Genomic DNA, 25,033 nt, shown 5'->3' with positions numbered 1-25,033 from the left:
ATCTATTGCAACCAGAGGTAGACTTTCGTACTGGAGGAGTACTGATGCCTGTGCAATATTCCACCTAACAGCAGAGGGCAAGACTGGGTGGAACAGGGGCTAGTGAGCAAGGCTCACTCCAGTGAGCAATTTGAAGGTGAACGGGGGTGGGGGTGGGGAGCAGTTTTGACTGTCCTAATAAGGAATAAAAAATGCTACATGACTTACAGCTTAGCCCTGAACACATTTAATTGGAAACATGTCCCATTAGGATAATTGAGACTTATTCTAAGGCAAGTGGGCATAGGATTGGCAAGAAAAGGGAGGGCCTGTGCAGGCCGTTCTTTTGTAATAGCAAGATCTTTTACTCCCTGTATTCGTTGTCATCACCTGGCAAATAAAAAGGAACTTCAATATTCAGAAGCCACAATTAGGATTTTTCATGTACATTCCTGTTTGCTCAGATTATGTTGTCCACATTTCATTAACTATTTTATTCATTTATTGGGATGATTCCTATGCTGCCTCTCCATAAAGCATGCTAGAGGTAGCTTTTTTAAAAAATAAAGGACTATCTTGCCGTTCCAACAAGGATGACTTACAACAAAAATAAAAGCACCCACCTAGAACCCACCCCCCCTCACACCAAGAAAACTTTATAAATACAGATCCCTTTTCCAAATGTCACTGCTTGGTCATCAATATCAACATCTGGCTTACAATGCTGGAGAGGTCAGACTAGCTCCCCCACCACACCAGGCCACAAACTTAGTGCTGTTTTCCCAAGTGAAAATTACCCCACACCTGATTCTGCTTATTCATGATAGCAGGAAAAAAAAAGAAGTGTCTGTATTGTCTGCCTGTTTTCTCCTACTGGAGTAAAACTCCTTTGGGAGACACTTTCCACTGGTGAAATGTGTGTAAACACCACCCATCTCTAGCACCCCAGCTTTGCTCCAAGGCCCTGCCTGTGACAATGTGCAACAAGAAGCCAAGCTTAACTTTAAAGGCTTCAAAGTTTGGCTCTTAAAAGAAGACATAAATGGAAATGAGGATGATCCAAGAGGGATGCTGCCTTCTGGCTATGTAATGTTCAGTCTGCGTGCTTCTGCCCTGCTCTAGTCCATCTATAGCATAAAATGAGGCAGATAATGTTCCCTCAAAAGACTAACTCAAAGCAAATTTGAGTGGTGCTTCTTTGTGCGAAAATATAAAAAGAGCTTTTGCTTGACTTGAGTAGAGTACCTTTTTACACTTTAGAGAAGGGATATGAGAGAAAGTACTAGTGAAAAGGTGTGTTCTTAAATCTTTAGATCTCTGTTCCAAGGAGAAGATCATTGAAGATATGAAACTGACTTTAGAGGAGCAAGAACAGACTCAGTTGGAACAAGATGAAGTACTTGAGGCCAGGATAAAAGACTCGGAAAGATTAGTGGTTGGTAAGTTATGAGGAAAATGAACAATCCCTTTAAAAAAAATAAAAAACAAATCTCATTAACTTGTTTGATCTAAGAAATATCTTCAATAAGGAATTTGAAATCTTCCTTATTTATTTTTTAGCGAACATTTCTAGATCATCTCCTGTGTATCAGACACCTGTCACCAGCAAACTCAGTGAACACCCACAGTTTCTAGTAATGAAGCTCATGCAGTCTCTTTCAACCTCTTATACCATTTTCCCACCTTGCAGAGCTGGAAGGATGGAAAAAGAGGTACCATGAACTAGAGAAGCAAAGCAGTGATTCAGGGCAGCAAAATGCTAATGCAGATTGTGAAAAAACTGCTGGGCCACCTAGCGAAGAACTGGAAAGACTGAAAGAGAAACTGAAGGTAATGTGCAACAAGCAGCCAATCTTACCTTTAAGGGCTGGATGAAGCTTTGCCCCAAACCTGTGGGAGGGCTCCTGCTTGCCTTGTGACCTGCTCTACTACTTGGCATTAGTTGGCTACCTTAAAAATGTACATGCTAAAAGCTCCGGTTTACTTGTGTCTTTTCTTCAGTGGCGGAGCTAAAATTACAGCTAGGTGGCTGAAGCAGCGTTATGCACATTGAATAGACGTTACTCTTTTGCATGGGTATGTCTGATTGGGACGTGTCATGGTAACATGGACTGTCTGTGCCATCCCAAAAGAGTAGTGTAAAGCATTCAAAACACACAAGTGTGTTAAACTTGTGTCTTTGGCTACAAATGCACATATCTCAAAGCCTGTTGCCCCTAGTGCTGTTAGGACCAACTTCCTACTTGCTCCCATCTATTGTTGGGACCCTCACCACCTCACTTCTTCTTAGGCTACATATTGAGCCACTTCGTTAGTTCCTGCCTTTAGCTTAGAGCTTTCATAATTCTGTAGGAATAGCTAATGGATAGGATCACTGTGTTCATGAGGGTGGTACCCAAGTCTCTTGTTTCTTAAGTTCACACCAGTTGTTCAGTCCTTGGTATCATGTTACTGCCATCAGACATTTCTTTAAGGAGAACAGAGAATAACTGGATATTAGGAACCAGAAAAGGGCTGAAAATGATATAAAATACAAACACAGTTTTAGATTATACTTAACTAATATAGTCTTAGTTGAGAAAATAACATGATCAATCCATTGCTGGTTTGAGCCTGCCTTTATTGAAGCATCTGCTGAAGCATCTGTGTGTCAGTTGACTAACTGTGATACTACCGCAGCTTTAATCCCTAAAGGTCGTCATTCCTCTCTCTCTCTCGGGTTGGCTTTGTGTCTATGTCCTTTGGTCACCTCTCCTGAAAAATTCCATTATCAGATCGTTTCTGAGTCTGGTGAAATCAGCTTAATCTTTGCTAGAGCAAAATACGTACCTCTGCCTATTTGAAACGTGTGGGTGTACCCATGAATTCATCCCTACCAACTGGCCTTGGCAGGAAATCTCAAAGGAAATCCAAATTAATCCAGCTACTGGGGAACTGGGATTAATTCCTAGCTTTGATGGAACAGTGAAGTATGAGAGATTTAGGTACACTAAATGAAGTCGCAGTTTTGCCTTCTTTGACAGGAATGGGTTCAAAATGGCAATTGTGTTGAATGACAACTATCTGACAAATAGGCTACAATGACAAATAAAGCAATCTGTCATCTTTAGAAATATCTTGGGAGCGTTTAATGTGTTTGGGAGACTGATGCAATTTTACAGAAGAGAATAATATGTTCTTCCCAAAGCATGTGACAATGAAAAACTAACCTCTTGGGAGCCTTCAAGATTCCCCAAGAAGAGCAGGTTCAGTTCTGATTAATTTTAAAAACAGGAGTGTGAAGAAAAACATCAAATGGATCGTAAAAACTGGTTGAAAGAAAAAATGGACCTTATAACTCAGGCAAAAGAAGCAGAGACTCATCGTAACAGAGAGATGAAAAGATTTGCCAGAGATCGAGAACATCATGCGAAACAGCTAGTAGAAGCAGTAAGTAATAAATGGCCAAACTTGCATAGTACCATAATATATTTTAAATGTAAGGGTCTAATGCTGCAAAATTCATACAGGCTTTTGTGGCATTCAGGTTTCTTCTTGTCAGTTTATCATACTGTGAAATGACTGTGTAGTGAATTTTTCCAGCTTGCATGTTTAACTAAAACATCTGTAAGGTAACCAATACTGTTTCTCAACATACCTCTGGCCTCCGGGATACTCATTTGTGTTTCTAGAACCCTGGACTTCCTTCTTTTTCACCTCTGAGCAATCGGGGGCATACTTGTTTGTCTCGACCCCTACTTACTCTCCAAGCCTAGAAAAACAACTCAAGCCTCTTGCATGATAACTGGAGGCAGAATCCAACCATAAAATATACTTTGACCTATACCAAAACAGAGACTCAGAAGCACCAACTTGGGGTAGCATCAGGGGCTTTAGTGCCTTTATTTTCCTCACAGTAACTCTATGAAATACATTAAGCTGAATGATGATGGGCTGGATTCCACAACTCCACTTGGCTAAGGGTAGCACGTTCCAGTGACAAAAGGGATATCCTATTGACACAAGAGGTTTCTTTGTTGGTGGGACTTTTGCTAGTAGAATATGCTACCCTTACCTGAGCAAGCAGTTGGATACAACCCCTAACAATTGGCTCAAGTGTAGCCAGTGACTGTTATAGCTGAGCAGGATTTTTGAATCTGGGCCCCCCCCCCCCAGTTCAACATTCTATTAGTCTGCAACATCCTGATTGGATTAGAGTAATGTAATACTTGAGAGAGAGATGCAGAATGCTGCACCGTCTGCTGTCATAGAACAAAATGTGAGTCCAGTAGCACTTTAAAGAACAACATTCTTTAGAATATAAGTGTTTGCGAGTCAAATCTTACTCTGTAAGATACAAATAGGAATGAAGATCCATCAGCCCTTCTGTTTGGGTCAGAAGGTAGGACGGGTGTTACGAAGGGTCATTTGGAATAATTTCTAGAAACATTTTAAAGACCAACAACATTTACCAAGTTTTTGTGAGCCCTTTAGGAAACTTGTAATTCTTTGTAATGCCTGCCTCACCTTCTGACCGGGATATAAGGGCAGATGGATCTTCATTCCCATTTGTATTTGATGAAGTGAGCTGTGACTCATGAACACTTATAACCTGGGAAATTTTGTTGGTCTTCAAGGTGCCACTGCACCTTTTGTTTTACTACTACAGATTAACATGGCTACCTGTCTGAAACTATATTTACGGTAGCACATGCATCTTAACTTTTGCCATCTAAGACACAGGAAAAATAAAACTACAATGTAGAAAACAAATTTTGAGGTAAACAAAGCTAGTATATTATTTGGACAGAAACTCTCTTATACAGTCTCAATATGTAAGACTACCAGTATATTTGCATACCAACTTAAATTTTATAAAATGGAAAAAAAATAACTTTTTAATAATGTATTAAATGTATGGCATATTGTTGCCAAAATTATTCATGCTGCAACAACGTTTATATGTCTATAGTATAAATAGGAACTATTATTATCTAATGCTATAGATTGTTTTATATAAAAATGCCTATACTACACAGTTTGAGTAAAATCTTAACTTAATATAAATTTCATTCTACAAGGAGAGAAAAATTCATATTCTTCTTTTAATGCTCCCCACATTTCCCAGAGTCCTTGGTCTTTAGTCAAATTCAGGAGCTGCTATTAACCCTCAATGGTATGACACTAGAATATTGTAAACGAGACGTGTTCCCGTTTGAACCTCCTTAGACAAAGATCTGCAGGTGATGCCATGCTCAAGCTCTATTAGGTTTCCTTTGCAAAGCAAAGATTCAATTTGAACAAGCCAAGAAATATAATCATAAGTATTTTAGTTAATTGGAGCACTTTATTTACTGCCTTGCTACTAAAGTATTCAGGGTGGTGTGCCATAAAACAATAACAATTTTAAAAAGAATACAATAGCTTTTTTTTTTAACCCTACGATTTGTTTTCAAGGAGTTAAGAATCTTGCAAAACCTTTTTGTTCTCCCCACCCCTTTTTTTCAGGAAAAGCTTGTGGCAGAAAAAGAGAATGACCTTCAAAAATGGCGTGCTGAGAGAGATCAACTGGTGGCAGCTTTGGAAGTCCAGCTTAGCTCCTTGATTTCTAGTAATGCTCAAAAAGATGCTGAAATAGAAGAACTAAAAAAGACTGCATTGAAAGCGCCCACACAGGTCTGTGTTTCCCCCCATCTCTACTTTTTCTTTGCTATTGATTTAGTCCCGCACAGCATTATTCTTACTATTGTACTTTTAGGTGACGGGTTCACTCTTAGTTGCAAATTGAGTGATGCTACTACGTAAGGCAATGAGAGTTCTTGAACTAAATTTTCCCAGGTGAATTTACTTATAGGCCATAACGGCTAGACAGTCAAACCTGACTAAAAATTCCCTCTTTCTACGTTCCGTTGGTATTTGACAAGATTACTGTAGCTGTGACAAAGGTTTAAGCAAGAACCTGTTATGATTTTGTGGCAGCTGATTCGTGAGAAGAGTATGTTACAGTACATGCAGTGTTGTCTGATTTTGTAATTCTTAGGTGCTCTTGACAGACCTTGACAGACCTGTCCATTTCTCTGAATCCTTCCCCCCCACAAGTAACGGTGTTAATTTTATCTTGGTTGTAAAAATCCAATGGACTTTTAATGGCACACTCAAATTCCTTTGTTTTATACTCATACATTCAGTATTTTATAGCTAAAATAATTCATTTTCTGTTAAGGATCATGAAACTGCCCTAAAGGAACTTAAAAGGCAGTTGGCTGAGAGAGACATCATTATCCAAGAATTAAGGCAAAGTTGTTGTGTGAACTCTAAAACCACGATGTCACCTATACTAGTAGAAGCTGAGGCAAATAAAGTGGAAAATCTCCATACCTGTAAAGAGGTAACCTTCATACAATAATACCTGAAGTGGGTGGACTATCCACCAGGACACAGTTTAGCCTGAGGCCTGATAATTACTAATAAACAATTGCATCCAACTAATGTATTTAAACTGTATAATTATAGCTACTGTTACTGAGTACTACTGAGTACTACTTACTGTAGGTATTAAAACAGGCATAACAACTGCTGCGTTACTTAATAAGTCAGACTAGGCTCAAGCCAAATTTCTACCTTTTGAATTCCTGTTTCTTGTCCTATATACATCTCCCAGCAGGCAGTGCTACCAACTCTGTTATTTATAGTTGCTGCTGTATCTAAAAATACCACAGATGCTTTCTGACATGGGAAATTTTGTCTAATTCCTGTGAATACCAAGCAGAGACTTTACAATATCAAAATGTATTTGAACTATATAAGTATAATTTCATTTCCTCCGCAGCTTAAAGCAAAGCAAATTGAGCCAGTAAATTGCGATCATACTGGGGATGCCAATTTACCGCTACAGAGTTCTAGTCGGGTATCTCCAGTAGAAGACATTCAGGTATGTTTTCATGCTGAAAATCTGATGCTGGAATAAGTGGTTTTAGTTCTTGGGTGAATGGCAGCAAATTAAGATTGCTTTATCACTGCTGCCCCAAATGGTGAAGTGGAAGCTTTGTCTGATTGAACTGAGAAGTTGCCAAGTGAACTTTTGGGGAAACAATTTTTATTTTGCTGTACTGAAAGCTGTTCAGCTCTTTCATTTGAACCCAGTTAATATTTCAGTAGCAGAAACACTTTTTTGTGTTTGCCTGTGCACTTCTATAAGACTGTTCTATCTCTAAAGTTTGTAAATGAAGAGAGATTTCAAGCTCTAAAGCCCTGAGAGGGGGCACCCCTCTGTCACGATATATGTATGGCTCATTTCCCACAATAACAATGCACGTTGTGAGGGGAGGTGCCCCTGTTCCCTCATTTCTCTTGTTGCCGTTGGGTGAGGTTCTCTTTGCCAATAACTCTATTCTTCTTCCCTTTGAAAAATACTGAGGACTTCATTGGTTCAAAAATCTGTGAGGGAAACAGATTTTTTCCCAGTGATGATTTCAGGCGATTATCAGGATCGCAAGAGCCTTAGAACTTGACATTTCATCATCCACACCAAAACCCAACAGCAAGGTTCTGCAAGTCCTTTACTCTGATTCTGCAGTGCCCGTTGCCTTCCCTGCAGTGGAAGATCTGTTGGACATCGCTCATGGTGTTTGGGAGAAGCCTGTATCAATTCCTTCCATGTCCAGAAAAATTTAAAATCTTTGTAAGCCGAAACTCTGTAAGACTGGTTTTCTCTTTACTCCCCCTCCGTTATCTTCTTTAGTGGCAGAAGAAGTCCAGGCTCTCTGTTGCCATGGATCTCAGTCCATCTCAGCCAACAAAGAGGGAAGGAAAATGGACGCTTTAGTATGTAAGCTCTTCTCAGCGGCACTAAATTTCAGGATTGCAAATTATCAAGCAGTCACGTTACTACAGTCTTCTTATGGAAGAGATTCTCATCTTATGTCCAGGATCTCCCATAAGACCAGCGAGCTCTGGCTATGGGTCTGCAGGGTGAAGCCTTGCAAAGCAATAGATGAATGCAGGCAGGGACACTGTGGACTGCTCTGCACGTTCCATGGCTTCTGCGATAGTGATGCACTGTCATGCTTGGCTACATTCTACAGCTTTACCTCCAGAGAAGTATGCCAAGACTGAAAACTTTCCACTTGAGGGACACCTCTCGTTCTCTGAAAAGACAGATAACTCTCTATCCCAAATAAGAAAAATCACCAAATGGCTAAATCTTTGGGGGTTATTGATCCTTCCATGCAACCAACTCATTGTTATTGTTACAATGACCATCAACAACAGTAGTAGTACCATCCATCAAGGTATTCTTCTCAGCCTTATCAACCATAGAGGTCCTGTACCTCTTTTCGCTTCCACTGTGGAAAGAGACCAACTAGGCAGCTTCAAAGCATTCTCAGCTTCAGTCTCCTAAGACTTCTCAGCAAGGGCAGAAATCCGTTTTCTGACTAGCCCAGGTACAACAACTGGCTAGTCCTTCCTGTTCTTCCAGGACAGACTGGTTCCTTTTCTGCCCTATGTGGGAAAACATTACTAATGACACCTAGTTCATATTCATTGTCAAATGGGGATACCGTTAGCATTTTACTGAGTTGCCACCTTTAAGTCCTCCATCCACCTGTCTCCCTATTTGTTCTGTTGGGCTCCAACAGGCACTTAATGAACTTCTGTTGAAAGGGACCATTGAAAAGGTTCCTGATTATGATTCCTGGCCTGGGTTTTACTTCCAATATTTCTGGTTTCAAAGAAAGAAGTGGGGTTAGACCCATTTTGGATCTCTGCCCGTTAAGTTTATTAAAGTTGAAAAGGTTTGGATGTTGACATTATCCAAGGTTCATCATTGTTCTTCTGTGCAATCGCACATGGGACTGTGCGTGCTCACAGTCCTGCCAACCAGAGAAATTTTTGTAGCTACTTTTAAATTCCATTAAGGGATCGCTCCTCCTGAGCCACATAGCAACTGCTTTTCCCGCCTAAATGGTCATGTGACCCTCCGGAGGAGCAATCCCCACCCTCAGTTCTCTGAGCTGCTGCGAGGAGAGGATTGTAGCTCTTGTGCTCCATTTTTCACTACGTTTAACAGTTTTCTTGCTGACTGGACTAACGGACTTGATTTCGGATTTTGAACTAACGGTCTTGGATTTGGATTTCGGACTGAACTTGTCACCTTTGATTGTGTGCGTGAGAGGGTTGATCGAACATAATGTTTCAAACTAAAGCCCTGTTTAATAAATGTGGCCAATGTGCCACAAAAATGATGCACTCCAACCAGCATGACCTGTGTCTACTGTGCTTGGGTGAGGGCCATAATGTGGCGGTGTGTAAGATCTGCCAGCAGTTCACACCTAAGGCCTGAAATGAGAGGTCTCTTTGCCTTAAGGCTTCATTGTGGGAGAGAGTTCTCTCTGGCGCGGATACTTCAGCAGCCACACAAGAGCGCCCATCAACTTCCAAGCTGAAAGTGGCAACATCAGCCCCTTCAGAACATCACTCCAAGGCCGGTTCCATGGCCTTGTCTCGGTCAGTTCAGAGATCGAATCCGACATCGAAGAAACATTCAAAGTTACTGAGTGCCTTCGGATCCGAGGTCTTCTTTGGAGCCACCCCCTCAGAAACCTAAGAAGGCTAAGCAGGCGTGATCTGACTTGGAAGCCAAGTGAGGTTGACCTTCGGAGCAAGCCATCAGTAATCCTCGAAACCGGAGGCTCTGTTGGAGGATGTTATTTTGATCCCTCCAAGAATACCTTCGCCCCATGTGCAGTCGCCAGATTGCTCCTTATCAGAAGGGGAACTCCAAGAGCTGGAAGTATCCCTATCTGGATGATTATAGCCCCTTCAAGGGATCAATTATAGGATGATGTTTCACTAGTGGTAAACCTGTTTGGGGCTGCTTATTAACTTTGAAAAATCTAAACTCGACCCAGCACAGACAGTCTTACGTAGGCACTGTTCTTAACTCTATAAAGGGAAGAGCCTGTTTGCCATTCAACAGGGCATCTATGCTTAAAAAATGTGTGACCCTTTTCTCTAGGAACTGTTTCCAACCGGTGTGGAGAATACAAAAGTTATTGGGACATATGGCAGCAGCTACCTCTGATGTGCCTTTTGCACGCATGTACATTACAAAATTGGTTTGTGAGATAATATCAAGTGACAATACACTCACCTAATCATAAGTTTTCCATACCTAAATAGGTAATTAGGTCATTACACTGGTGGTCTATGGATGCCAATTTGTTCAGGGGAATGCCCTTTGGTACAGTACACTACCAGGTTATGGTTACTACAGATGCTTCCATCCAAGGTTGGAGCACTCACTGTGGTTCCTTATCCATTCAAGATCAGTGATCTGTTAGTGATCAAACCCTGCATATCAATGTGTTAGAACTCAGAGCCATTCGCTTCGCTCTTATCTCTTTTACTGTTCTTCTGAAGGGCCGAAATGTTCAGATTCATATGGACAACACTACGGCCATGTATTACATGAACAAACAGAAGGGCACTGCTTCCCTGTCCCTTTGTGCAGAGGCCACAGCCATTTGGAATTGGGCCATTGCCAACAATGTCTCTCTGCAGGCCATTCACATTGCTGTATCTGACAACATCAGGGCGGATATCCTGAGCAGAGTGCTGAGGGTCAATCACAAGTGGTCAATAAGAGTGTCTACCTCAATCACATCTTTATGCTGTGGGGTATCTCAGAGGTGGACTAATTTGCCACTGTGTCCAATGCCAAAGCACTGAGGTTTTGCTCCATGGCAGGGAGCGACCCCCCAATCACTGGGGGATACATTTCAGTTCACTTGGACAGGCCACCTGTTTTACATGTTCCTGCCAATTCCATTAGTGGCCAAGGTGTTATGCAAAGTACAACAGGACAAGACAGACTGCATCTTGATAGCCCCTTTTTGGCCCAGGCAGATTTGGTTCCCTACCAAGTCTGTCCAAACAGAATCACATCACACTACCAGCAGTACTGGACATCCTGAGCTTTGGAGAACTGTACCATCACAACCCAACACACTCAACAGCGTGGCACATTCGTCCAGAGACCTATCACTCTCACTAGGAATAGAGGGTTCTTCTCAATACAAGAAGACAGTCAACGAGAAGGTCATACAAATCTAAATGGAAACATTTCATCCACTGGACAAAAGACAAGGGTATTTCAGCAACAGACTTTTCCATACACAGTATCCTCGAATATTTTTGCACCCTAAAGGATGAAGGGCTAGCCGTGACATCAGTCAAAATGCACTTAGCTACTATTTTGGTCTTCCACACACAAATTGAGGGAAAGTCCGTGTTTTCTAACTGAACATGTCAACAGTTCCTAAAGGGATTGTTTAATTTACATCCCCCTGTACCACCTCCTGTACCTCAGTAGTACCTGTCCTTGGTTCTTTCGCAACTAATGTTGCTTCCTTTTGAACCTATAGCCACGTGTTCACTGGAGTTACTATCTCTAAAAGTTAGCTTCTTAGTAGCTATCACATTGTCTAGGAGGGTCTCTTGAGCTGGCAGCACTTCGTTCAGATCTGCCTTTTCTAAAAATTCACAGTAATAGGGTGGTCCTCAGACTGAGTCTACAATTTCTACCCCAGATTCTTACCCCTTTTCACCTGTCACAGGAAATAGTGCTGCCTGTGTTCTTTCCCAATCCTCAGTCAAGGGCAGACAGAGCACTCTACTCACTTGATTTGAGAAGGGTACTATCTTTCTATTTACTCAGGACACAGGTCTTTCGTAAAGATCATCACTTATTTATTTGCTTTGGTGGACCAAATAAGGGCAAATGGGGATAATCACAAACAATCTCTAGGTGGATTGTCACGGCCATTAAGACAGCTTATGCACAGGCTGGTGTTCAATGTCCATGGCAGATTAAGGCACATTCAACAAGGGCGCAGGCCCTCTTCCATGGCCCTCTCAAGAGGGGTACCAATCTCAAGTATCTGTAGGGCTGTGACTTGGTCCTCTTTAGATACTTTTGTGAAACATGCGATTGATGTAGACACATATCAGGATATAGCAGTAGCTAAAGCGGTTCTGCAGTCTCTGTTTAATAATAAAGTTTAAATAATCTTTATTACTAGAGTGATAAGACATTTTCACTATTCATGCTGGTATACATGTATATAGTGGTATGAAGGGAGATATATATGTTTATAGTTTCTTGCAGATAGCAAATTTTGAAATTTTTATATGTTATAGTGTTGTTCTCCCTTGGTTTAAGGGGTTTATGTTGTTGTTAGTAAAATTGGGTTGGATTCACCCCGCCTCCTTATTGTGTGTGTATAGCGTGGTATAGCTGAGGATGGGGATTGCTCCTCCGGAGGGTCATATGACCGTTTAGGTGAGAAAAGTGGTTGCTATATGGCTCAGGAAGAGCAATCCCTTAACGGAGCTTTAAAGTAGCTACAAAAATGTCTCTGGTTGGCAGGCCTGCGCACATGCGCAGTCCCATGTGTGCCTGCATGGAAGAACTCGATGAACAATGGTTAAAGGTATGTACCACCCTGTTTTATACAATTATTAGAGTTTGACTCTTGGTTTGTGGTTTTAGACCCTAAAGGATATGTTTTTATATCTCGATATACCCCAGTTAAAGGAAATACTTGTGTTTCAAGTGTGGGGATACCTATTACCAATATACAGCATTACCACTTAGATTGGCTTCACTCCCACCTCCTGAGTTTTCACTAAATGTGTTGCTCTGGTAGTTACCTGAGACCCCCAAGGTTGCTCAATCTACCTCTGTTTGGATGATTGCCTCCTTGTGGCCTATTCCAGGTCTCAGCTTCTCACACATCTTAGTCTTACTATTCACACAGCATCCCAGTTGGGGTTCCTTATCAACTAGAAAAAAATCCAGCTTCAGTGTGTGTTCAGTGCATTCAGTTCTTTGGAGCCCAACTAGACTACACATTCAGCAAAGCCTTTCTCTGTAAAGAGTGGACATAAACCTTATGCACTCTTGCCTGCTTTTTCTTCTCTGTACATTTCCAATCCATTTTAATGATACAGAAATTATTGGGGTGAATGGCTGTGGTACCCTTCGCATGCCTCCATATGAGGCCTCATTGAAATTTGTTTGACAGAAAATACAACCCAGTAGTACACTCCCAGGACATCAAATTTATCTGTAGTATGAGCTCTGTCCTAGTGGGCTAACTGAGGTAACATGTGGGTTCTGGCAGCTCAGGAGAACTGGGGGAATGGGGGTGCCTTCTCTCACAGCTCATGTTGTTTTGGTGGGAAATGAGCAATGCATGCATTGTGGCGGAGGGGCACCCTCACACAACGCTTTAGAGCCTGAAATCACTCTTTGTGGCCAGCCTGCGCCTGCACAGTCCCAATGTGTGCCTGCACAGAAGATACTCAATAAACAACAGTTACAGGTAAGTCTTACCCTGTTTCCTTAGGCTATCAATACCTGGTTTTCAACACAAGAATTTTTTTCTTGCAATGGCTGGTGAGTGACAAGATACTTTACCAGAAAGCCTGACTGGGAAATGTTTTTGTTTTGCTTTCTACAATTTTGGGGTTTTTTTCTTTGCATCGTACCCTTAATGGCAGACTTTATAGCTAGGTGCCTGCTTAACTGAGCAGTGAAATGTGTGCCATTCATAGATACGTAGGGATTTCTGCATACTTTACAGCTTTATGAGGACTGATCTGATGTTCGTTGCCTCCAGGGAATATTGAGGAGAAGGAGGGAGGGATCTTTGACCAGCTTAAATGTTTAACAGCTTACTATGCTGGAAAGGGCAGGCCAGGACTGGGGAGAAACTTTGGAATACCTTGCCTCCTCTCTGATTTTGTATAAGCCCCCAATTTGTCCACCTTTACCATTTTTTATTCTAATTCCAGGACCAGTCAGAAATCATCCTAGATTCTTGTGAAGTGTCTTCAGAGAATGACAAAACTAGCCGCTTTCCAAAGCCTGAAATGGAGATTCACTTTACGCCTTTGCAACCAAATAAGATGGAAGTGAAACATCAAGGCAGTCGTTCCATGGTGACTATCAAAGTGCCCAAGGCAAGGAAAAGAAAGAGCAGTGCAATGGATGAGGTACTAAAATCTGAAAGAGAAACTATAAACAAGCGTTCTTATCTTGTTTGTACACCATTGTAAGTAGTATGATGTATAAAAGAGAACCACAGAGAGAAATCACCTAGGGGTACCCCCAAGTACGCTATGCTTTCTTTGATCCCTCTCTGCTTTTTATATGGACAGATAGGATGCTGCTAAGCTTTTTTTGTCTAGATCAACACTGTATAATCTATATTAACATTACATGTATACAATATTTAGTGGGTATGACCTTGAAGCAGGGGGATAGGTTGCTTTTCCATCTTTTAAATGTATAGTGTGTCCAAATTTATTTCTTTAAGACACTTACTACTAATTTTAGAAGTGGCGACTTGTGAGAGATGGTTGGCAAGCCACCACGTGACTGGGAGTGGGGAGAGAGGCAGAGTATAAAACAATTAAATGTGTTGTTTGGTTTGCATCTGAAAGAGGTAGTTGGAGACTGACAGTGCAACGCTAAGCAGAGTTACAACGTGGGACGTTCCCTTGTCTCTTGTTGAGCCTGAACTCTTTAGAGGGGCAAGGTGGTCATCTTTGTCATGGTTCTAAAACCTGGAACCCAGATGAACCATTTCTTAAAACCTGGCAAAGCTGCCAGAAAAACGTTTGCTGAGTCCCAATGGTCTTACTTAGAAATAAAGACTACCATTTAGAAATATAGAAAATATTTATTAATTAACAATTAAGCAAAAGCTATTTAAACCAGTACAGTTTTAGCAGACCATTAAGTGACAAAATAATAAAGCTAGCTGTTCTAAATAAATACAGTTGGTACCTGGAGCTTGGTTGGTTGTGGTGCCATGGAGTCCTGGTGCAACAGGATGTAAGTAAAACAGCTCAGGAGTCAGTCCTGTTAACTCCATGCACCCAGGCCAGAAGGCGTTCTTCTGGCTAATTAGTCAAGGCCATTCCAGCTGCACAGTGTGACAGCCTGATTTCAGAGTTGGGGGGTGGGGGGGGGGGATAAAGAGCACCCAAAGGACAGTTCTGGAACATTACCAGAGTCTAACTTCCTGATTCGCTGAAGCAGGTCCAGGGACTATAACTAGCCTAAGATCTGGCAGAGAGTGACCAAATGATGGGAGAGCATAGGCTAATGTTAAACGAACGATAAGTGGAGGATGAATGTGCTTTTGGTGCCTTGCTTGTGCTTTGCCCAGCTGCTACTCAAACTTGGTGCAAGGAGCTAAGGAACAGCATAGGCTCCAGGTAAATAGCTATAACATCTTGTTAAGTTAGTCTTTTTTGTTTTCTATGCTTCTGGATTATGGAGACTTGCACTGGATGTAATTTTAATTACTTACTTAAATTGAATTATTTTATAAAGAGAGCGTTTTTCTTATCTTAGATGTCTTTACTTGTGAGTATTCCAGCTCTGGGACCTAGAAAAGGCAGCTGGCTAGTCTTGCCAGAAAGTATTAGAAGTTCAGGGGTTCCTCTGACTTCCAGGCATGGGGAGTCAGAAGGAATGATACGAACGAGCCTCTTTTTCCATGCCCTTCACAGAGCTGGTGGGGGGAGGAATGCAGATAGTGCCTGAGAGGGGGGCTTATTCATCGTATGGTTGGCAGCAGTCTAGGGATCAGGGTTCTTTACTCACAAGTAAAAGCATTCTGTTAAGTGTGGTGGTTACTTTGAGTAGTCAGGATGTGGTGGTTACTCCTGAGTAGCCAGGAGTAGTCAGGGAGGACGGAAGAGGTGGAACTTTCAGTATGCTTTGGTCAAGAAGTTGGAGGAAGAATGGAAATAGCAGCAGAGGTGCAGGAAAAGAGAAAGAAGAAGCTGGATGCTTTATTGATGGAAGTCCCCTTCTGCTACGAGCAAATGTACGCAGAGGAGAGACTGCATTGCGCTTTAAGGAGACCCAGGTTTCCAGATACATCTGGTGGGTTGGAGCCTTCAGGCTCACAAGCAGATGCTGAAGCACAGGACATGCACAGCTTGACGGAGCAAGACAAACGGAGACATCAGTCACCCCAAGATGAATGCATTTTTTCAGCCTTGGTGACAAGGCTTATCAGGCTTCATTAAGTGGGATCAATTTCAACACCTTCTCATGTTTTCTTGTAGCAGCTCTGTTCATACTGATTGGGATGACAGTATCTTCAGTCTTGTGTAATTGACATTTGTTAAACTAAAATGACTGCAGTCTACCTGCTTTTGTCAAATGTACAAAACAGGAGCATAGATACGATCCCGTAATGGTTAAAGCATAACTAATCTGTATTGAGTGATCTTGATTAGGCGTGGCTTAACGAGATGTGCCAGGCCAGCCCAGAAGACTTGATATGCTCTACCGAAAAAGGGCACTGGTGGATCAAAGCCCCACTCTCTGTCCTCCCACGTTCACTCCTATTTTCGAGTCTCTCAAGTCTGAATGGTGGCCACTTTCTCTGAAGCCAATATATATTGTGTCTCCCCCCTCCCTAGAGGCTTATTAGTTTGATAGAAATCTATCCGCTCTGCTCTCCACTTGACTGCATAGTACAAAAAAGCAAGTCTTGCATCCCGAATGTCCTAAAATACCAGCTGCTTAGTGTTCAACTAATATTGTAACTGAGAAAGCTAAATACGTGTTTCTTGTGCAAATGCATACAGATGAAATAGTAAAAAAAATTAAAATAGCAGTGGCAAAATTAACTGCCATTTTTCAGTTTTCATTTCACTAAGGAGGATGTTTCTTGCATGCCCAGTTTAAACTGGGTTGTCTAAAAGCTCCTGAATGTTTAGGCATGGACATTGGTTCAGTGTCTAATAATAATCCTCTTTTAGTAACTAAAAATATTTAGTAACTAACTAGCCAGCCTGTAAACTCTTGTTGGTAGCTGAGCATCTTTTCTGTTTTTAAGGAGGACGTGAAGAATGAAAATGAGAAGAATGCTGAATTCCGAGGAAATGGTTCAACCAACAGACAAAAGAAAAAGGTTTGTGTGCACAGAATTTCACTCAGAGTGTCACAATAACTGGCATACATCTGTGTGAGTGTTTGAGAGAGAGAGCTATGATATATCTGTAGCAATATTTCTCAATTCACCTGGACAATCACCTAGCAGCAGTACTGTGTTCCCCTTCTAACATCAATGGAAAAGTCAAGTGACCAAGGCTACAGAGATGCTCTTGGCTGGATCAAGAGGCTGCACCCTTTCTCTTGAGATCTGGATTTCCTTGCTTCTAGGGAAGGTGGTCATAATGGTCTCCGCCAGATCCACGCTCTTTTCTTCATGGCCAAAAAGCGGGCAGGGAGAGACTGAACATCCCAGTGCCTCAAATGTTGCTTATCCAACAGCCACCTGTTCCTCTAAACTGAGAACTCTGATTCTCTGAGAAGCCGGGCTTATGTTCTAGAACAAAATTTCTAATGGGAAGCAGTGGTAGTATTTTAAAGCAGCCACCAGAGGTAGTGATTTGTTCAAACTGTTGCAGAGCTGCATAATTGTACATGTGTTTTAAAAATTTCCTCATTGGTAGTATGTTTGTCTAGGAGGGGGAAGCAGTTTAACACTTAGAACTGACATGATCATTTTAACATCATTGAGCCTCTTGCACTTCAGTAAATATCCTGGACATGCTTGTGGCTGCTCCCAGACTCACGACCAGCCTTTGTGTATGTGGAGAGGCCAGTTAACAGGCTCTAATGTTGATAGTTGCACTTTCCGAGTCATTATGTCTGCTTGGATTTCTGCAACTGTGTATATAGTTACTACCTAAAAGCCCTGGTCACAGAACCTCTATATAAGCACTCTGTGCCCCTCACACCCTTTGAATGCGTTAACGTGGGGGCTGCTCTCATGTCTGAGCTGGTTGCTGGGGGATACAGAGAGTGCCCCATATTCCAATAGCAGGACATTAGTTTTAATGCAGTATTTATGGTGGTACGACACAAATGCTGGCATTAACATTTGCTAGGAAAAATCTAGCTGTAGCTCCGTAAGGGGTACCAAGAAGGCTTTTTTGGTTACGTGTTCTAGTCATCTTGAGTAAAGCCCTGCTAAAAATCCTTCGTAACTTTTATTATAAAGGCTTTATAATAACAACGACATAGGACAATGACAAAAGAATGACAACTTGTAGCATGTAGTTACTTATACATTGAATATGCAAAGTGTCTTTTTAATGTTATGTTCTTTTAGGCTGATCCATCTCTTATGAAAAATTATTCCCTGAGAAGTAAGCATTTTGCTGCAAGTGTAACATCACCTGGAAACAAAGGTGGATCCTTACAGAAATTTGGCTTTTTCTTGCAGAGCTCTCCTACGATCATTCATTCCAAAGGTAAACAACAAAACTGAAAACCACTGCCTTAAATACTATGAATGTCTGCCATCAAGTTGCAACTGACTTATGGCAAACCCCAGCAAGTGGCTTTCAAGGCAGATGAGAAGCAGAGGCAGTTTCCCATTGTCTTCCTCTGCAGAGTCTTCTTTGGTGCTCGCCCTCCAAGTACCAAACCTGTTTAGCTTCCCAGATCTGATGAGACTGAGCTATACCATGCTGCCTTTCCTCCCACCTTAAATACTAGCCAATTATAAAATTAAATAGTAGCCAGGTCCTAGAAGCTGCGACTCACCCAAGGTCACCCAGCTGGCTTCAAGTGAAGGAGCTGGGGAATCAAACCCAGTTCTACCGGTTAGAGTCCCGTGCACTTAACCACTACACCAAACTGGCTCACGCTTGAACAATAAGAAATGGCAGTGGATAATAATACAGTAAGTTTGTAGTGGATCTTTCATTCCCTCAAATATTAGTTGGCCAGTGATAATGAAATGGCTGGGCATCTGCAGAACTGCTTGAAACGGGCTAAAAAGTGGGTGCTTTTGCTGATGATGCTTTCAGCCTACGTTCAGTGCAGAGTGAGGACTGGTGAAAAACAACCCCACCCCAGGCTTGGGGGCAACAACAGCCATTGGTACTACATGCATATAGTAAAGGACGGGGAGTGTCCATGCTAAGCCCGTTTTCATTGTATGCTTTCCAGTTTTGTGAGTAACTGGGTTCAAAAATGGGTTTGAGCTGGGAGGGAGACTTCTGTAGATAGATGTCTCTGAGCAGCTCCTTTTTCAGCAGCTTTTAGATAAGTATGCGGTATAAATAGTGCCGAGTGTTTGTTTGTACAAAAGTGGTATTGAAAATTCATCTTCCAGCAAAGAAATTGATGGCAACAATAAAATCTCCGAAATCTACAGAGGAGGAGTCTGTTAAAGAAAATGATCCAAAGCCGAAGCGAGCCAAGCGAAGGCTGTATAGCACTGACATTTCTTCCCCGATAGAGTTTTCAGGACATGTGGTAAGTGACTCTGGGAAGCTAACCCTTTAATGGTATATATCCTGGGGGCAATGCAGGACCAAATCTGAAGCTCCAGCATTGTAAAAACTGTTTTTATTTAAAATTTTTATTTTAAATGCATTTATTGAAAGTATTCTATCTTGCCCATTCTCCACGGACTTAAGTTGATGAATAGCAGAGTAATTCCAAGTACATTTTGTCTGTTGCCTGCATTGCTTTCTGCACAAGACAAATTCTGCTGGTTCAGACAATGGTCCTTCTGGCCCAGCATGGTAATTCTCACAGTGGCCAACAAGATGCCCCCCAAAAGATCTACAAGCAAGGGCACAAAGGCCAGGCTTTTTCTCCCTGCTGTTTTTCAGCACTGGTATTCAGTGAGTTTCTGCCTCTGAACATGGAAGGGCCATATTTAGTCATTTTGGGTAGTAGCCATTGATGGGCCCATCCTCCATGCATCTGTCTAATCCCCTTTTCAGAGCAACAAAACTAGTGGCCATCACACCATCTTTGTCCCAGTGAATTCCACAAGCTAGTCTTTGAAGAAGTACTGCCTTCTCCCCTGTCTTGAATTTGCTGCCCCTCAAATTGATTGGGTGCCCACAAGCCCCCAATCAGTTATGGGAGAGGAAGAAGTTATCTCTACTTTCCACACTGTATGCATTCTCTGAGATCTTTTACCACATGAAGCTGTACAAAATGGGCATAAGTTGTAACAAAATGACAGTGAATGCAATATGAAATAAGATCCTCTTCCTGCCTGCACTGTCCCTTAAAAGAACCAGCTATATCAGGGTAATGTGTGTTCCCAATGAAGAATTTCCATGAAGGTATAGTAGATGTTTCTCAGCTTTATCCTAAACAACACTGTGACAGCCAGCCCTTCCTTGTCTTCAGAGGGTTGAGTTGCTAGGTGTGATCATCTTGATGTGCAGAAACAATGTCTTCGGTGCTCATCATGGCCATTAAATGGTTGATCATGAGCACTGGCTATTGGCCAGCCCAAGTGAGCAGAGTGAGAATTGGTTTCAGTTTGAGCCGATGAGCCGATGTGAATTGCACAAGATCATTGGTTTCTTGGGAGCACAGTAAGTTTCTTGGGATGCTTAAGGCCCTGAACAAGATGAAATGTATATGGGACCTCCGTTTATTTTTCAAAACTACATGCATGGGGGGCTACCTGCAATTTTTGTTTGGAGCTGTTCACAGACAGCCTCATTAATTGAAATTGCCATACATGTGCATATATGCGTTGTTAATCAATTGGGGGGGGGGGTTGGAATTTGTGCCCTTATTTTTTTTGCTAGGATACAAGATACACTTAAGAGAGTTAAATCAAGAGATAGTAATAATAATAACATTTGATTTATATACTGTCCTTCAGGACAACTTAATGCCCACTCAGAGCTGTTTACAAAGAGTGTTATTATTATCCCTGCAACAATCACCCTGTGAGGTAGGTGGGGCTGAGAGAGATCTAAAAAGTTGTGACTGACCCAAGGTCACCCAGCGGAGTGGGGAATCAAACCCAGTTCTCCAGACTAGAGACCTGCTGCTCTACAACAAACTAGCTCTCTCAGTGTGGTTTTATAAGCCTAAGTAGTGAAAAGAAAAATCTTTTCATTAAATTGAATATTGGACTAAAGTAAGAGAACTTCCTTACATTCCTTACAGATTGTTATGGATCAAAAGGAAAGTGACCATGATATCATCAAGCGCCGGCTCCGAACAAAGAGAACGTAATCCACCCCCCACCCCCCATGCACACACTCCACAGAATCATGTGTTTAATTTAAAATCTTGGTGGTGGAATTCCAGAACACAGCTCTTCCAAAGTGGATGAAAGCGAGTGTTGATTGAAAAAGTGTTTTTTACTACATGTATATAGTTCCCTCTGTTTCATGTTCCCAACATTTCTGTGTAGATTTTCTTTATTGTACTGCAGTCTGCTAAAACAGAAGAGATTAAATGTATTACTACACACCACTTTGCTTTCAGACTAGTAATTATATAAGACGATCTCTGGAGGCAATAATACATAGAACAATGTGTCCCACAACTACAATTGTGCTCAATACCTATTTTAAAGTTTATCATGGTATAGTATTCAGCATCTTCAGTCACTGTTTTCACTGTGTTATTTTTTAAAACTTTCTAGATCTTAAGACTGTGGTGGCAGGCTTTCAAATGTGCAAGCCATGCCAGATGAATTCTTGAATGTCAAAGGGAGCAGGGTTGTGATCTTACATAGGCCTTGGGCTTAGGTACTGGCTGTTCCAAGGAACTGGTGCCCATGTTAGAGTGGTTCCTCAGTGGAACAGGCTTCCTTGGGAGGTGGTGAGCTCTCCTTGAAGGCATATAAGAAGAGGCTAGATGGTCATCTGACAGCTAGCATGATTCTCTGGTTTAATATGAATGTATACAGATCAAGAGAGGGAGTGCATGAAGGGGGCTGGACTAGATGACCCTTGGTATCCCTTCCAGCTCTATGTTTCTATGTTCTCTTCTCCGTTATGGGCAAACACACTCATATCCCCTCTCCTCCCCCACCGAGCACCACACAATCAATGCATGGTATATTCCTACTGTAGGTGTACAGATCCTTACTGCTAATTGTCTTCTTATGATAACTATAGGTTAGCATTTCCAGCTGTGTCTGCTGTCTTTTCCAATACAGAATAAAAATTAGAACTCCCCAAGAACTCTTCAGTCAGCTGAGGGCTGTTCTAATACTTTGGTTTCTCCCTGGGATAATCTTTACTTTTAAAGAAAAACAAACTTAAATGAGTGTTCCCGGGCTAAATTTGAAGAGTATGTATTTACTTTAATGGCTGTGCTAATGCATATTTGTGCAACCAGCAGGGAATGAAATTAAGCACTTCAAAAGTCTCGCTACATTAATTCTTTCTATATAGGGAAGGCCCTCAGCCAGCCCCCAAATACATGCTCTTTGTGTCTTCTAATGGCTAAGTACTGTATAGAGCTTCAGAGATTTGGATCGAGCATTACATTTGCATGAGGTAGGTCTTCCCTCCGAAGAGTGCGCTGGTTTATTCCCCACTGACTTTTCATCTCTCAGGACAAGCCTGCATGCTCTCCTTGTGCTCAAATGTAAGAAGACCCATTGGAGTGTATGATGTGGGCCCTTTTAGGCCTAGGGGCACTGTAGCGGAGAGCCATTATTGGATTGGGCCTAGGGTTCAGATTTCCCCTTAATCACGATGTTCACTTGACAGTCTTAGTCCAAGTCAGTATTCCATAGCTTAGATTGCCTTCCAGATCAAAGCCTACCCCTTCATTTGCTCAACTCCACCCCAAATCCTGTGTTGGAAATTGCAATGTCTGGTGTACAACAAGGAAGAAAGGAAGAAGGGAAGAAGAGCCTTCCATACAGAGGGCAGCAAGGATCACTTAGTTAGGCCCGTGAGGGCAGCATCTCTCTTGTTTCCTGGGGGTCATTTCCTTGTCTCCTATTGGGCTAAATAGGGCAATATCCTGCTGCTTCTCTCTCCTGGCACCACTCTTTTCTAAGATGTAGTCAGATAGTAAGGACCTGTTTCTGTCTCTCCTCTTTACTCTCAAGTATGTAGTTCCCAAATAAACGTTTTTAACCTTTAATCAGCACGGCATGACTCCACTGCGCTTTATTTACCTACCCTTCCTAACATCCTATTCCTGTAGACAAAGCAGCAGTGAGCTTTCTAATAAGACTTCCTTTAGTAAAGGCTCCTTCTCCTCCAGCGTCCACTTCAAGCAGGCACCAGAGAGAATTTGCCAGTTTCTTCATGCCATTCAAAGTGGTACGGAACCAAGGTTAGCAAGCTTGTGTTTCTTGGGAGCAGCAGGTTTTGTCCCTTCCTCTGGCCTCTTTGCCTGCTGCAGCTCGTTTGCTTTGTTTCATAGAATTTAACTGGAGGTTCCTGATTTCAGCCTGTATATCATACCTGCATAGACTTTTAGCCCTTTGTCCAATGCAGACTCCATTCCTCTATCACTTTAATGTGCTAGAACACAAAAATTAGGGTGTAAGTGTGGTCTGAGAAGGCTGTCTTTAGGCACACCGAAACATCTATGTGCCAGTGAATTGGTGTCTCTCCCCCACAGCTCAACCTGCTTTTACCACCTTTTGCTTGATATACGTACAGTTGAGCAAACTGAACACTAATTCAGAAGTCATTTTCCCCACCATTCCCTAGCAGGTTCTGACTTTATTTTTAAAGCGCCTTATGCACATATTTAATTTTGGGGGGAGAGAGATGGGTTAGTGATGTCATGTGTTTCCATCCAAGTAACATTGTGCATCACCCTTGCCTGCTGAACGCATTCAAAACTCATGTCCTGGGAGCCTGATCACAGGCAAAAATTATACAACTAAACAAAATGCAGAGAGTGTTCCTTCCTAACAGGCTTACCACTCCAAACAAAAAAAAAACAGCTGCTCATCATGTTTAACCTTGTAAATGTATAAATCACCCACTAGATGGCACTTTAACACACTTTAAAACTTCAAATTACTTTTTTGCAGGGTGGGGGGACATTATTTTTATGCCTAAACCTGAGTCAGGAAAAGCAAATGATATAGTATCTAAACAAAAGCATTACAAGACCCGTGTGGTTATTTTAAAGGGGGTGGTCCAATTTCCACAGCTTCTGGTCTTCAAAGTATGACGGAAATTGTAAAATTGCATGCAGCGTAGTTGAAAGTATGCTCATGGGGAGCTATTATAAGATAAGAATGGATGCTGTTGTAAAGACTGGAAGCTCTTTGGCAAAAACTTCCCTTCAAGTGGCCAGACTGCAGTCTTGCCCTTCAAATGCTATTTCATTGCTTTTATGAACTCGCCTTCTCGAAGAGAGGCACTGCTGCTTGAAAGCTAACTTGGTCCATGAAAAGGAGAGAACTGAAAGCTATAAATGTAAGAAGGTACAGTTGTTAATGTCTAGAGAGAGTTTGTTCTCTAGCATAATTGGCAAAAAATGGTTTTTCTCTGAATAGCTTCAGGTAGCCCATGAAGCATTATGAGAATGCTTCTCCAAGGACTAGGGAAGCCCCCGATGGCTGGAATTTGGCTGGTGAAGACATTTGTGTTGAAGACAGTCAAGAACTGAAGAGAAACTGTTGGGGAGGGAGGAGAGGTATAAGTGGGCTATTGTTCTTTTTCAAGGGGCCGATACTTAAGGCTAACCCCTGCCTTCTTGCTCTGCCTGTATTCTCGTAAAACATGCCAATATCCCCCAAAGTATCCATTGCTTTATCCTAACCTGCCTCCTCCTTAAGCTTTTTAAGGTTTTCCAGATGGGGCAGCTTCTGAAACAAATGGAATGGTGACCATCCGGCCAGCCAGTGTTACCTCTCTTAGACCTACTTGTGCTGCTGGATCAAAGCAACAGAAATGATCAAGGACACTGTAATGATTTCAAGTAAATGTGTGCATGTATCTTTAAATGCTTGGTTTGAGATAGGTGAAGAGTGGGGGTGAAAGAGAGGGGTGAGTGAGTGATATGATTGGTTGATGACTGAGAGTGTGGGCGGAGTGAATGCAGTTTAGACTGAGAGTGGAGAGCAAAGTGGCAGTCAGAAGAAAGCAGGCTAGCTGTGTGCTGCCTGAGTATATTGAAATATTTATGAGAGAAATATAACCTGTGTGGAACCTGAACTGAGCATGCTTGTGAAAGGACACTCAGTCAGGGAAAGAGAGGCCAGCTGTGTGC

The 25,033-nt window shown here is 42.0% G+C and overlaps 1 protein-coding gene across 1 annotated transcript in view; it reads left to right on the top strand.

Moving 5' to 3' along the window:
• The window catches only part of KIF20B (kinesin family member 20B), a 55,358-nt gene extending 33,663 nt beyond the window's left edge, over positions 1-21,695 (top strand). Inside the window, exons 23-33 of the mRNA XM_054982943.1 lie at positions 1,293-1,418; positions 1,670-1,809; positions 3,253-3,408; positions 5,467-5,634; positions 6,182-6,346; positions 6,788-6,889; positions 13,819-14,019; positions 16,890-16,964; positions 18,171-18,312; positions 19,182-19,324; positions 20,996-21,695. Of these exons, the coding sequence (XP_054838918.1) occupies positions 1,293-1,418; positions 1,670-1,809; positions 3,253-3,408; positions 5,467-5,634; positions 6,182-6,346; positions 6,788-6,889; positions 13,819-14,019; positions 16,890-16,964; positions 18,171-18,312; positions 19,182-19,324; positions 20,996-21,064 (1,487 nt within the window). The 3' untranslated portion in view covers positions 21,065-21,695. The remainder of the gene's footprint in view (positions 1-1,292; positions 1,419-1,669; positions 1,810-3,252; positions 3,409-5,466; positions 5,635-6,181; positions 6,347-6,787; positions 6,890-13,818; positions 14,020-16,889; positions 16,965-18,170; positions 18,313-19,181; positions 19,325-20,995) is intronic.
• Positions 21,696-25,033: the final 3,338 nt, after the last annotated feature.

The sequence above is a fragment of the Eublepharis macularius genome, chromosome 6 (genome assembly GCF_028583425.1).
Source record: "Eublepharis macularius isolate TG4126 chromosome 6, MPM_Emac_v1.0, whole genome shotgun sequence".
In the NCBI taxonomy this organism is placed as follows: Eukaryota; Metazoa; Chordata; class Lepidosauria; order Squamata; family Eublepharidae; genus Eublepharis; species Eublepharis macularius.
The sequence above is the reverse complement of the archived record's forward strand: the minus strand, read 5'-3'. Positions and strand labels throughout refer to the sequence as shown.